General features: G+C 37.4%; 1 protein-coding gene across 1 annotated transcript; it reads left to right on the top strand.

Annotated features, from left to right (window-relative positions):
- The first annotated feature begins 12,474 nt into the window (after positions 1 to 12,474).
- Positions 12,475 to 12,861, top strand: LOC149180582 (altered inheritance of mitochondria protein 32-like). The gene has a single exon (XM_089413918.1). The coding sequence runs from the start codon at positions 12,475 to 12,477 to the stop codon at positions 12,859 to 12,861; it is 387 nt and encodes a 128-aa protein (XP_089270044.1).
- Positions 12,862 to 15,746: the final 2,885 nt, after the last annotated feature.

The raw sequence follows: 15,746 nt of genomic DNA, 5'->3' as shown, positions 1-15,746 counted from the left end.
AGAAGACTGAACTCTAGAGCACCTTGGACAACCATTACATCTATATAGACGGTTTTTCCTCCCAAAGTGGCAGGAAACTTCAGGAGGATCCCTAAAGGTTGACTGGTTCCTCCATCAAATGCCAACAGATTCTGCGTGACCGGCACAAGCTGTGGGGAGCCCAAAGCTTTCCAAGTAGTGAAAGGCATGAGGCTAACTAATGCACCCTCATCCAAGATAGTGCCAGGTACTGCCTTATCATAGGCATGTACTGTAATCTGGAAAGGCACATAGTATGGGAGGTGGAAAGCAGGCAAATGACTCCAGTTGAAGGAAACAACTAAACTACTTGGTGGGGGTATCATATGATTGCCCCCATGCTCATCAGGAACTGAAGAAGGACTCTCTAAATCAGCTGGGATAGGAGGGTCATTCTTGGACTCTAGAGGATCTGACAAGATGAGAAGAACATGAGCAGTAAAATCATGATGCTCCTCCGGAACAGAGTGATCAACAGGTGGTGAATCCAAGTCGATACCCTCTCTAACCAATGGTTGGTCTGGAACAGGCTTAGCACAACCAGGTTCGGAAAGAGGAGGATGGAAAAGAGAAGAATCTAAGTCTATCTCTTTGTCAATGGAGAGAGGGTCCGAAGAGAGCCTCTGATAACCAAAGGGAAGCTGAGGTGAAGAAGCTATAAGACTTTCCAAAACGGCGAAAACTTTATCCATGAATCGACAAAGGTGAAGGGGATGCTTACCTTCACATAGTCTACATGGGAATCAAATCTTCCCTTTCTTCTTACTGCTGCCAGTCGATAGGGTAGAATCGCCTTGATATTTAGAGGATGACGAGGGATGAGCTGGATCATGAGCCCAAACTTCTAATATCCTTGGAATAGCAGGACAATCATGAAGAAGATGGTCATCCTTGTAAAATTTACAAGGAAACTTAAGCTTCTGCGGAGGAGCAGAAGGCGTTCCATCCTAAGATGTACTCAAAGCAATAATGACATAGGTGGCCTCGCATTTATCAGAAATCTTCTTCTTCATCATCATCATCATCTTCTTCTTCTTAGTCTCCTGGTTACTAGATGTGAAATTTTCACTAGGCGCAGGAGGGGATGAAGGTGAGGAAACATGGGAAGAAGGTGCAGGCTCAACCTTGGAATCAACATGTCGTGGTTCAGATGAAGGAGAAGGTGGAACAGGAGTCATGATGCTCAGGACCACCGAGGTTGAAACAACCAAACGCGCAAACTGATGGTTAACCCAGGCAAAGACAATGTTGCCATATACGGAGCACCAACATTTCCAAAAGGCGAAAACAGACCAGGATTTCCATCTCGGGGAGGACCTTGGCCGATAGACTCAGGGAATGTTTCCATCAGGAACGAGCCTGAAAAAAAAGAAACTTAACTGTAACCAGAAATATTTTGTGGGCAGTAAATTTTATGACGCAGGAACAAAACTTGACCTTTTCATGTTTCAAGAGTCGAGAAAAGGATGAAAAGGTGGCGCTATCTCTTTCGAGGTTTAATGAACCTAAAAGGACAAGTGCTCAGATGGACCTTTTCTTTTAAGGAGTCTGAAAAGGAACGAAAGTGACTATTCTGGAGAACTAGGCAAAATGTTTACCAAACAACTCGTAAAATTGCATATACGCCTTGGTGATCATATGAAAACTAAGGACTTTCTGTACAACAATCAATCTTCCCAAATGTTGTGTTCGGTGCATTACGGTTTGCAAGGTGGTAGACATGGCCTCCTATGGATGTAGGATGATAACCTAGTGGGGTCTCCTGATATATACTCGACGGTACGGGGAGCACAAGTCTGTGCTAGTAGCTATTGAGTCACAGAAGGAGGAATCACCCAACCTTAAGCAAAAGCAATAGTGACTAGGTTTAATGACGCTGGAGCAAATCTCTACCCTAGACCTCTAAATAATGTGTGTTATGTTCCAATGCGTTATTAAGTTCATTCAATTCATTTTAGTGTTGATCTTGAATTAGGTTTCAATTTCCAGGCCTTACCGTATGTATATCAAAAACCCTAGGATGCAGCTAGAATGAGTAAAGCATCTTTCATTTCAATGAACACCTACTTACAGGAAGGTAGAGAGATCATTCCCAAACTAGGACAAAACCAAGGCCAGGAAATGCAAGCGCTAAGAGACACAATGCATAAACACATCAATCCTACAGTGCATCGATACTACTAATGATAGATTTTAAGTTTGCTTTCCAATTTCTCAAACATGAAAACTTGAAATGAAAATGTACTTTCACTTTCGTATACTAAATGAATGCAATCTTTTGATTTTGATAGTTTTTAATTTAAAGAGACAAACAAGCAAGCATGAACTGATTGATCCAAACAATTCTAATCTATGTCTGGTAGTGAAAAAAAATCAAATCAATATCAAAAATTTGTTCAATAATTGACAATAAGCATCAACCAGCAAGAAACAATCAATGAAAAAGCCTCAAGCAAATCAACAAGACAGTTGCGGATGAACCTCGGATAGAAAAGCAACCAAGCCAAATAATTCAAAAACTTGAAAGAATTAGGTTACAAGGCCAAAAAAACACAAGATTCACTCAATGAAACCAAAGAGACAATACCTTAACCAAAAGCAATTAAACCAAACTAATGGGCAAGAGAAAGACAACAGGAGATAAACATGACTGGTGGATTCAGGAGGTAGAGTTGAAAAAACAACTCTACAAGAATCGTCGCAGGCATAGAGCTACCAACTAGTGACGATTAGCCAATAGCCACAACAACAGAGAAATGTTGTCATGAGAGTACACGTCACTTCCGCAATGTGCCGATTTTAGGAATCGTCGCGACTATATGACAGGATTTAGTGACACACAGGATTATAAAATAGAGACAGGGCGACGTTAGTACGACTGTTAAGCTTTTTCCAGTGACGAGCTTAAAAACAATGGAAAATGAATTAAAATTTCCAAATAAGGACCAGACTATTCTTCCAGACAGTAAAGGGATTTCCTAGATTGACCCAGGTAACCCAAAAGACTGATGGTTTAACCCCAAAATTCAAGAGACACTAAATCAAAACCAAACAAAAGAAATCAAGAGAGAAACATACAAAGGACTCCCCAGTGGAGTTGCCAACTTGTGAAGTAGGAAAGTGTTCCCTCTGCAGACAGAGGCAACCCCTCTAGCCCTAGAGTGGGTCTAGTCACAACAGAGACAAAACAAGAATTGATTCCCTTAAATAGTCATTGTTGGAGGCCTACCTGAAACCAGTGGTTGATGAAGCTCCGTTGTATTGCTCCAACTTCCGTTTTCTTCTCCTTAATGATCAATCAACCTGAAACACCACAAGGAAAAAAAAAGCATGTAACCGAGAACAACATTGATCTATTTACTCATAAAGTCAAGAAATCATGAGCTATCAAGTAAATTACATACAAGACATAGGAAATCATCAATGATTGTATTAATAATGAATCAAGAGCAAAGCTTACAACCAAGTCTTGACGTCACAAGCCTTCTCGCAGGGTCCAGCCAGTATGTTTCCTTCACGCATTCACTCTCAAAGATGGGTCTCCAAAATAGACAATATCTCTCTCTCACTCACAAGCTTTAATACAAATTGAAGGCACTCCATAACCTCTTACAAACTATTAGCAATCCCACACTTGTCACACTCACACCAAAGCTATCTACCAAACTCAAAAGCACTAGCAGCACTATCCAACCAAAAGAACTAGCAAATCATATCAATGGTAGGTGATTTTATAGGAGAAGGAGTCTCCATGAAATGAGGAGAGGGAACTTATCCTCAAGGAAGGTAGCACAAAAGACGGAACTACCATCCCAGAGGAGGAAGGGTGAACCAAACTGAACCAACAACTAGGTCTAGAGACATCCAGAAGGCTGACTATTGGAACAAATTCACCTAATCTGGATCGTCACTAGCCGTAAACTAAATCTCCATGACAACATTGCAAGGAGGCAACGCATGCAGACCAATCATTGCGATAAATAGCTAATAGTCTCACTTTGGGCCTTGAAATTCGACCGTTGCGAGAAACAGGTGTACACTTGCGACGGGGTCGCGATGAGACCGTTTATGACAGGGGACCATTGCGTATATTAAGGGTTTACTCACGACGAGGCAGAAACTTAGGGAATGAGGGTAAACTTGTAGCATCAGAGAGCATTTTCTTAATCTTCTTACATCGGTGGGAAGATATGAACATGTTTATTTGACGCATGAGATAGCAGAGGGACTGGGATGAGGACAGTGACAAATTACTATGTAACATTCCCATATATTTATTAAAACCCATGTGATAATATCCCACCCTCGAGGTTTGAAATATAAACCTTATCGGTAAATTAATTAAAGTGAATTAATTCACCAATCAACGACTAATTAATAACCAAAACCCTTTGTTTAAATAAAATAGATTAATTAATCAACTTGTGGTTGATTAATAATTTATCCCCACCAATCAAATCACCCCTGATGTCATTAAGCCTCCCTAATCCACATTTAATTAACCCCTCCGCTCATTAAAACCCCATCAGGCCCCTCCATTAAACCTCTGACCAAATCACACCCCCGACCACCGTGCGATCTGACACCTTCAGATCCAATGGCTGATGCTCATATCGGGCGGCCTCCGATGCCGACCTTTACCCACCCGATGTGAGTGGTTTCACTATTCACCCCACTGCTACGTGTCGCCTGATGAATGGCATCGGGCCAACCTTTCCCAATACCGCCAAGTCTCCAAAAGTGGTGTGATAAATTCCACTTACCACCTCCGCTTACCACCTCCACTACACGACAAAATGTCACCTCCGTCAGTTGGCACTAGCTGTCGTTTTCCATTATACCCACCAAAATCATTGACTTTGCAGATAAACCAAAAATACTCATTGTTTTTTTTTACCAAGAAAAGAACCTTTTGTTCTCCATGCAAGCATAGAGTACGTTCAAGTCGTCAACCTGCTACCAACCATCAACCTTCCACAACAAATAAACTCCAGACCACTATGTAGACCTGTGCGCTTCCTACAAATAGTGCACAACCACCATTTTATCGTTCAAACAATTGAAACCAGTATTTATCCTATTTCTTACTGAGAAACCCTATTTTCATGCCTAACCAAAGCTAAATTGCTTTAAAACTCATGTAATTTAGTAAGCTACGCTGTCTGATAGTCCTGACACACTCTGCAATAGACCAATTGTGTCCAATTTCCCTGAAATCCTTTGCCCCCACCTTTGAATCCACAAGAACTAAAGATGGAAGCCCCAATTGCTTTAAAATGTCATGCCAATTACTACTCCCCATAGAGATTTAGACCATCTTCCCTTGGTTGACAAAGATTTTCAGATTAAAGACCTCACCTTTGAAGAATCCCCTCTGAAATTGTATTGCAGACATCGAGATAACTATTTGAACCATGCAGATAAGATAGGCCTCTAGGAATCAAACCTGCCCAAATATCAATTCCCTAGTGTTCATGTCTTCCCGGAAATTGTTCAGTACTGTCATGCAAACTATGACCCTACCATGAGAGTTGTGATATCCCCAGATCACAAAGTCCTATTTACTGTCACTACAGAATCTATAAATGAGATGTTATAGTTACAACCTGGTGAAAATCTTACCCCCCTTACTATTGCTGATTTTCTTGACAAATTTTCCAAATTACCTAGTTCCAGAAGTACTCAAATCCTCCAAACTTTCATTATTGAAGAAAAGTACATGCCAAAGGACCCCCATCCTTACATGCCATCCTACTTTTCTGATCTAGGCAAAGATATCACATCAATGATATCATGCGTTTTAGGTTTTACCACTAGTGAATATGTAGATGATATCATTTTTTCCTACATGTCTATTTTTACCCCAGGCCAGCCTCCTGTAGTCAAATTTGATTATGCAAGATTCATATCAGGTAAGATGCATGATCAATTTATGAGATTTGAAAATGAAAGGGTGTTCAAATATTCATCTTTTCTGTACCATTTATTTCTTTACTATCAGACTGATAAGTTTCCTTTCTCTGTCCAAAAACTTAATACCAAAGGTAATCCTAGATTTTTCATCTTCTGGACCCTTCTGTTCCACATGTCTAACTCTCCCTACTCATATACAGATTTCATTGATCTATTTGTACACCCAGTGGCCACCATGTTTCTAGTAAGCCCTCCTCCCAGAATCATTGCAGATATCAAAAGGATCCTATAGTTGTCAAAGCTGTACAAAGTAGGGGATTGGTACTTGTACCAAAACCACACAAAGATCAGAATCTATGGATGTGAGTTGCCACCTTACAAAATGCCAAAGTACCTCTCCATAAGATTATTTTCTCTGTAGTATTATAGGAAAATGATAAATTTTGATGAAGTGCATTTTGTTAAGACCAAGAAGAAAGCCCAACTAAGAATAAAAGATCATCTTGGACCATTCATTTGTAACAGTAGAGAGGCCGGAAAGGAGGAAGATCAAATCCTCCAAAGATTGAGATTAAACCAGAGTTTCATATGGACCTATGATCCCCACAACTTCATTTGTGATAGGAAGCAGAAAAATAAGCTATCTCCTTACATCCACCATAGGATCCCAGAAATTGAGCAGTATGCCAATCAATCTAAATGGAGGGAAAACACATTAGTAGATCAAGATAGCACATAGGTTGTAGTTGACAATGTATTGAATTTAGAAAGGAGGCTTGATGAAGATTTATTTGTACAGGTTCCTGGAGAAAGTCCATCTCAAAGGTAGTAGCAAGAAAACAATGGGTTGACTTCGGGGCAAGTAGGAGCATCAGGCCAACCAGAATCATGAGGACAACCAGAACCATCAAAACAACAAGAGCTTTCAGAACAATAGGAAGAATCTGAGCAGCCAGAAATTTCAGAGGAGCTTGCTAAGCCTAAACAAATCATGAGCAATCCTCCTGTTTTGCAGACTCCTCTTAATGAGGAAAGAAACCTTAAAATAGACAGAGAAGAGGCCACTTCTTCCAGTAGGCCTATTGATTATAATTTTGCTAAAAGGAAAAGGTTAAACCCATATGCAGAACAAGAGTACATTGAGGAAACAACAGGCAACATAGTCGCAGAAAGGACAGAAAGTAGGCACACCATCCATTCAGGAGGCTCACCATCCACCTCAGAGTTCCAGGTATTAGAAAGGAGACAAAGCACAAAGGTATCTTCTTTGAGGTCTCCTTCTGGTCAGAGCCAGGATATCAAAGAAAAGTATAAATAAATAAAAGCAAGGAATCAGAAGTTAAAGGTTCAAACCTATGCTCAATATCTCAAAATGGCTCCAACCAACTAGACAAGGTTGATGTGAGCCTTTGGTATAAAGGAAGGAAAGATGAAAGTGAGCTTTCTCAAGCCAACTGTGCAAAAACCAAGATCAATGGATAACTATTTGAAAACTGATTTTGATGTTTTGGCAAAGGATATCCATCCTATTGACCAAATAGAGCTACATAAAAAAACAGGTGAAATGGTCTACTCTACATTGACCAACAAAGCAATTGCAGCTCATCAATCATAAAACTCGTTACATAACACATCTACACATCTTCAAGTGGAAAAAGCCTCTTCTCAAGCCAAAGATACCAGAATAAAGGCTTTGGAGGACTTGATCATAGAGTTGGTACATGATCCCAAGAATGTCAATGCAGCAAAGAAATTAATAAAGAAGAAAAATGATGACATAGCTACACTGATGAAGCAGCTCAAGATTCCTCCTCTTCACGACCCTCAAACTGCTAAAGTTTTAGAAAAACGAGAGGAAGAACTTATGGACTTAGTCATTAAGTTGAATGATCAATTAAAGGAAATCGAGAAAGAGTTGGAGAAATTGATGCAGTCTAAGCGGAGTGAGAGGACCACCGCTCCTCTGACTGTAATTCCTACAGTTTCAACAGCAGTGCCCTCCACTTTGGCAGCTACTTTGCACCAACAATTCCAATAGCAACAGCATTGCCAGTAGTAGGTACTACTTCAGCCACAGGGACACCAATAGAAAGAACATATGAATTGGTTAAGGCTATGGAACAAATGAGCATCCAGGCAACAAAACTGAAGAAGCTCAGAGACCAAGTGACAAGTTTGGAAACAAGCTGTGAACTTGCATAGATTCCGAATAAAGAAGAAGAACAAAAAAACCAGACGATGATGGAGAGAATAAGAATCCTTGAAAAGGATTTAACACTGGAAAAACCGTTGGGAGATATCAAGGATATATTGTGGGCCAATATCATTGATTCCATCAATGATATTTCGCCTTCCATTCAGGCGATTTTTGAACAAACTGAATTAGTCAAAACAACCATGGAAGCCATACAGAAGACAAAGGAAGAATTGGGAGACAAACTTGAGGAAGCTAATCAATTGATAGATTTTTTGAACAACAGAAACAGGTACCACCAGGATGAACTAGAAATTCAATATAGAACAAAAACTATTATTGAGATAAAGAAGGTTCTTACTAAAAGGAACCTGATGCTCAATTTGGAGAAAAGGTGTCAAAGCATTCAAATGGACATCGACAGTTTCATGTTAAAATATGGAATTTTGAGAGAAAAAGGACTTCCTAGTCCTCTGGTCATACATGATAAATTATTGACGCAAGAAGATTACATTGATAGATTTCACAAATAGTGTAAGAGCCAAGCTAGTTCTTCAGGAATGAAAGTATTACCTACACGAAAGGTACTTTATGACGGCCTCAAGAATCTGTTCTACATAGAACATGAAATCAAACACTTATTCACGAGCAAACCCAATTTTTCCAAGTATACAGAAGCCGATGAAGTCTACAGGAAAATGATCAGAATAAAATTACCAGATAATGAATGGTGGGCAAGTTTTACAGATTTACTATAAGTTACTATAGTAAATTTAGAAGGTAATTATAACTAGCAAGTGAAAATAGGTAATCCAGGATTCATCAGCATAGGTAAAGAGTATCAGTAGGTTAAAGGTAAGATTAAATCCAACACATAAATACCAAGTCAACTGCAAGAGCCAAAACCAAATTCCAGCAGCGAGCACATTCACAAATAAAGGGACAACAAGTAAACAGATTTCTATCTATCTCTATCTTCGCGTTGAAGATATTTTTTGTTTCCTAGATTAATTCTCATATAGTTATGAGATATTTTGTGTCAATTTTTGTATAAATACTTCACGAGTTGAAGTAATTAGGGGGAATTAAAAAGGATTTCTGGAGACATTTTGTTGTAAGCTATGGAGCTATTGTACTCAAGGCTGGAATGGTTTGCTGGATTATGAAGTAAAGCTGACGACATTTCACTCTATTCTTGTGCACATCTGGAACAAATAAGTATCATTTTCTCATGTTTAAATACTATATTCTCTTTATGTTATGAAATATTCATGTGTGTTTCTTATGAAATCTTAAAAGAAAACAAGGAATGATATCATCAAAATTAGCTTAAGTGCTCTCTGTTTTAACTGTTTGCTTTATTTATGTTTTCTTCTAAGCTGCCTTGGTCTGGAGATTCTTAATTTACTCCTTACTTTTGTAGTTTACCCCCTTTTTGCCCATAGTATAGGATTCTTCATTGCCCTTTGCTACTGACCATCCTTCCCTTCCTCATCTTAATCCCTATTAAGGATTCTTCATTGCCCTTAGCCCTGGTTAGGACTTCCATTCAATGAAACCTTCACATTTTCTCTTGTTGTGTTAGCTTTCCCTGTGAACACTTACCTCAATGATAAATAAAATCTAGTTAAGTTCTTGATTGAATCCATAGCCCAATGGCCTAAATATTTTCTCTGCCCATCTGTCTTCTTAATTCCACCACCAAATCAAAACAAACAACCCTGAACATTAAGAACTAGCCTGAAATCCTATTTCAACAAAGTTAAATTATAAAGAGAGAGCCGTCTCTGGACATAGGTTGGCTAGAACCTGAGTCTAAAAGACTGATTTGAGGTTAACTCGGGCCATTCCTTCTTTAATAACTTCTAAGGAAAAAAGTTGAGTGATAACAAAAAGGTTTATTTTATTTAGGATTTACTACCCTAAGAATCATTGAGGACTTATTGTAGAAAGTATTATAACACTTTTATAAAACACAACTTATTTGATGGAGATATAGTTATTGGCACACTAGGTTGCAAATTCATGAAAATGATATGTTTGAGGAATAATGAATATGGATATATATGATTCCCAGACCAAAAGGATATATTTCTAGTATGTGAAACATTGACATGACCATTCGCTTAATTCATATAGGTTGAATTCACAATGGTTATCATGGACATATCCTTCCTAGCCAATTAATTAGGGAAAATCATCTAGGTTTACTGGTGGGGAATCACTGGATGAGCTTTTTTATTTTTTATTTTAAAATGGGAGAAAAAATGATTAAGAATTACTTTGTAGAAATGGTAGCAAATAATAATATTAATCTTGGTGATGACAATTTGTAGAAGGGCATTGAGAACACTTGTTGCTCTTATAGATAAAACAAACTAGCCCTATTTTCTTTTATTACAAAACCAAAATGTTGTGGACACCTAGTGGCTTTCTATTGGATAAAAACCCATGACAAATACATCCTTTCTTATTTTTCAATTTGTACTGACATCATGCTTACCTAGGTTACATGTAATCATGATAACTAGTTACCATGTGGATTATTGGTTAGTTGATGTTAGGTCCAATTGTTGCACCTGGTCTCATTGGTCTTAAAATACATTATGTTAGCTTGATAACACACATCATTTATGGAGGTGTTGATGGTAAAAAATGACCTCATCAACATGTGAGAAAGATTAGCCGATCATAGCCCCAAATAACCCCTTATGGGTTTGATGTAGTGGTTCTGACTTGTTCAATTGGGTCAAGTTACCAGCCCTCTCTCTCTCTCTTGGCTTATAATATATCTATTATTTACCAAGAGAAAGAGAGAAATAAAATATGATCTCTTGATGTGCATATGCAAGCAAGCATATCCTTAATCTTACTTTATGGCTTAGCCAAGCCAAGCCTAAAGTCTTCCCTTACGTAAGAAGAATTTTAGAATGCAGACTCTAATCTAAGTGCAAATCTATTCTAAGATGCAAGAAAACATGTTAACCCTATCTTGAATTGGAAAAAGATAGAATTCTGTCAATTCCATAGCATATGAACTAACTAATCAGGGGAAGAGGACTCTTTATATAATGATTGATTTCAAAAAATGAGATTAAATTGTAACATGTGTTATCACTCAAGAAAAAAATTCTAAATTGTTCACGTCAGTTCAATTGTTTGTCAAAGGGTTGGTGTCAGTTTTTGGTCTAGTCTTTTCATCTGGCTTTAGAGTCTAAACAGTTTGAATAGGAGTCTTGTTAAGAGTCTTATTAGTATGTCAAAAGGGGTCAATTCTTTGTTTTATCCATCATTGGTCTAACATCACACCTAAGCTCCATATGTCAATCCTATTTCAAAGACGAAGTCAGGGATTCGTGCTGATCCATAGCAAATCTTATCCAGCTGTCAAATTTATCAAAATCTGTTATCTTTCTACATCACCATTTATCAGCTCATACCCTTTGCCTGTCAATTCGACCGCTTATCCTCATCATTAGGTCATTAGGTGTCGTGGTACGCTCAGATTGCAAGTTTCAAAAGAAGCCAAGTAATCACAGTCTTAATTATGTTTGTGTTTATGCATGGGGATGAATTTGAGCGAACTACAGGAGGATATTATCGAGCACATGGTCGTGCAGATGACACAGTGAACCTTGGGGCATAAAGGTAAGCTAAATTGAGATTGTGTGTGTCTGTAACGGTGTAGATGGAAGGGTATTGGAAACTGCTACAATCGGAATTCCAACAGAAGAATGTGGTGCCTGAACATAATGTGTTCCTTCAGGTTTATTATAAATTTAGTACCATTTCAATGCTAGCAGAGCCACTGATGTTGGTCACCAGTTTCTTCTACTCCTTTCTGGCTTGCATATTGTATTCACATTCCAATTTCTCAATTTCAAAGTCATTAGTTTCATACCTTGCTAAACTACAGCGAGAAGAGGTCCAAGATGCCATTCAACGCCTACAAAATGTCATGAATCTGCGCTTAACTGTCAGTGAAAAGCTTGAGACCTCATTGCGTGATCTTGCAATGAGGAAACTGTGTTGGAGAAAGTTGAAAATGAAATAGGTTTGGAAAAAGCTGAGAAAGAAGTAGAGTCCTGCAATGAGAATGGTGACGTAATAAATGGTATCCAGAATGAAGTAGCAAGTTGCTGCCAGGGTAGCAGTGCTACTAATTGCTGTTAGAACTCAACACTGGAGGAAAATGTTCAATGTGATGAGTTGGATATGAAGCTAACTAATAAAAACATTGAAGGTAGCGTGGAAAGTCATCCCACTCGCTCAAGCAAACACGCTTTACAATATGCGAGGGGCGGGATGGAACAGAGACTTCAAACGGAGATGTTTTGATATTTCCAGATATGATCAGATACAAGGGGTTGACACACTTTGATGTTGATACCTTTGTGGAAGAGGTGATTGTCAAAGATACAGAATGGCTTTCAGGAAATCCTAAAATACTCACTGGATCACATATCTTTGTGTGTTCACATACTAGTCGAGATCGAAGGTGTGGTGTTTGTGGACTTGCTCTTATCAAGAGATTAAAAGAAGATATAGAATCTCGAGGCCTTAAAGGTCATGTAGCTGTGAGTCCATGCTCACATGTTGGTGGTCACAAATATGCTGGGAACCTTATAATATATGGTCCAAATGCTGATGGTGAAGTTATTGGTCACTGGTATGGCTATGTTACTCCAGATGATGTGCCAATTCTCCTAGATCAGCACTTTTACAGATCTATTTGACTACCTTCCCCTGACAAAGATACTGCGAAGGAGTCGAAGTCTATACTTGATTTCTTGCAGTCTTCCTCCCAAGCATTGCATATTTTTCCCAAGGTAGAAGAGTTGATTCATAAAGAGAAAGAAAAGCAGGACAAGTTAATTCAGAAACATACTGTAGTAGTTGATAGCTAAGATAAGAAGATACCAAGTAAGGAGATTGACAGTCGCATAGCTTCTCATGAACAGAAGCTTATATCTTATGTCATCTTCACTTACCATTATATCGGCAATGCAAGGTTACAGTTGGTCAATGTATCTCAGTTTGTTTTATTTAGCATTATTTGTTGAAACTGTATTTGATAGGCCAAAGCTAGGTTGATTTCAAGAAAAAGGAGGCGAGATACATCAGAATGGTTAACAGGCAACTGAGAGCTGGGATCAAAGTTATGAAAAGGCAAATTGAGGATTTAAAGATGCAGCTAAGCCAACAGAAAAAATTTCCTTAAGGAAGTCACACATCAAGTAAAGTTATGTTCCAAATTTTGATGGTTTTCCTTGTGGCAGTTTTCCTTGAAGAATCATACGTCTCCACTCAGTTTTGAAAAGCTTTGGAGCAGCTGAAAAGAATATTTAAATATAAGGAAGCCCAAGATAACAAACTTTTGGTATTAAGCTATGTTTTGGTGATTACACAGCAATTTCGTAGCACGCTACGAAACTGCTCTAGCTACATAATTAAAACTCAGTCAACCAATTTTGAGGGACCGAGGGAAAATTATTGAAAAAGGAATTTCTTCAAAGGATCATGTAACAGGTGTCAACATTGAACAAGGGAAAAACAGGTGGAGGAAACATATATTTGAACTTTAAACTTTTTGTTATAAAGTGATCGTAGTTACTACAGTTCATGATATGTTAGATAGCTTGGGGGAGGTCTTGTCTTCACACATGGGAAAGGTCGACAACACATAAAGGACATGGCACTATAATACATTTTTTTATAACCAAAAAGAGAAGGACATGGTTCATTAGTTTAGTAATGCAAGTTTGGCTTTGCTTCTCAGGGAGTCAAGAGGGATTCGATGCTCAAGATGTGTTGTATTATTCTTTTCTCAATATTTGCAGTAGTATGAATTTCTAATTACGTAGAAATCACTCATGGTGCTCTAACTTCCTTTATATAGCCATAGAATGTGTGGTCCTATATGTTGCTGGTCTATTCTAAATGTGTTGAATCTTGAATGCCCTGAGTTCTATGTAAGGTTAATATCATTGTTAGACTAAAACAATGTTGACTCCATAATCCCAATGGATACTTTCTGATTGTCTTTCAACCTCTTTCATTTGTCATTTGTTTACTAGAGTTAGCCATCTAATCCATTATCAATATCATTAATCCTTTTGAGAGAGCCCTCTCAGGTTGGGGAGGCTAAGCCTCAACCTAAAGTAGGTTTGAAATAGTTACTTAAGGTCTTCCTGGTCAACAGCCTTCCAGGGTCTGATTTTGTGATATCAACATGAAAAATAGTTTGCATTTTACAATTTATTAGATTGCTTTATGAAAATTGAATTTACTTAAATAAATAGTTATCAAAGAAAATTATAAATGCATGCCTGAATCCAATAAAACAACTGAATTCATTTCTTGTTCTTCATTAAATAAAGAAGTTGTTCATTCAATTAATGAAAAAGAAAACAAAATGAGAATATGTTTAAACAATAAATAGTTATTTCTCAACGCATTCCTATTTCAATGAATTCTTATTAATTCTAATTCTATTTTGTTCCTCGTAGATAGATCCTAAAGAAATTCAATAACATAAAATAATTAATACCACAATAATGCTCAATCATAATGTAATACACTATTTAGAACAAAAATTAAAATCAGTTGTAGAAATTATGGTAAAAAGTGATTAATTTACATCCGAGACAATAGTGCACATGAATTGAAAATTAATTGAGATCATACAAAAATTTGTTTACAAAAATATGCAATACTTGAATACCTTCATTTCCTTGGAGAAATTGCTCACAGTAGTGCAAAACAATCTTCTCTTTCAAATCAAAAAATGCTATGTCTCTCCATGATTCAACTTACAGTACACTACAAAAGTGGAAATGCATTACAACATAAATCACATAATTTCCCCTAAAAACCTCAGATCTGAATTTTTCCCCTCACTTATAGCTATAATCCCCCTATACAAAAGTAATTTCAGAGCCCTCTAATTGCATCTAAGAGGAACCCATTCCTCATTATCAAAACTGATATTTATTCATTTACAAGAATCTAAAAAGAGATAGTTGTTGAGAGTAGTTTTCTAGATCCTTAATGAGAGGTGTAAATTATTCAATCTTTTCTTTGCTAGTATTTTTCCATTGCTCCAAATTATCTTAGCTTCAACTTCTCCAACTACAAAGTAATAAAAAACAAAACAAATTAAATTAAATTTCTCATTAAAATATAAATCACAAAATTGGGAAAAGCCAGCTCTCCAATCAAAATCCTATTATATAAATAAATTAAAAGAAATATGAGCTTCCCATTGATGTTTGTAAATATCTTGTTGGTCAAAGAGGATTTGCAACAACATAAGCTTTAGCTAAATGGAAATGAAAAAACAAAGCTTAGAAAATTAGTTTTGATTACAGATTAGAAGCCTAATTTTTTGCTAACTTTTGGGTCTTTAAATGACTGAATCTTCTAAATTTAACATTCCTATATTATTTTAGTGAGACTTAGCTTTCCAATGAGATATCCGCGGCCTCATTTGGCCAATTAAAACTTGAGATATGCCTATCCAAAGTTGAAATATTAAAACTACTAGAACTCAAAAATGCATGTCTAGGCCAAAAAATTATTTTTTTAATTAAAAATCATAATTTTAATTAAATGTACAATT

This window comes from Pinus tabuliformis, chromosome 3_2 (assembly GCF_031772625.1).
Source record: "Pinus tabuliformis cultivar Carrire ecotype Pingquan chromosome 3_2, CPIR1, whole genome shotgun sequence".
Lineage (NCBI taxonomy): Eukaryota > Viridiplantae > Streptophyta > Pinopsida > Pinales > Pinaceae > Pinus > Pinus tabuliformis.
The sequence above is the reverse complement of the archived record's forward strand: the minus strand, read 5'-3'. Positions and strand labels throughout refer to the sequence as shown.

What these genes read in the sequence shown, in the direction of transcription:
- LOC149180582 (XM_089413918.1), top strand. Translation starts at nt 12,475, where the DNA reads ATGATCAGATACAAGGGGTTGACACACTTTGATGTTGATACCTTTGTG.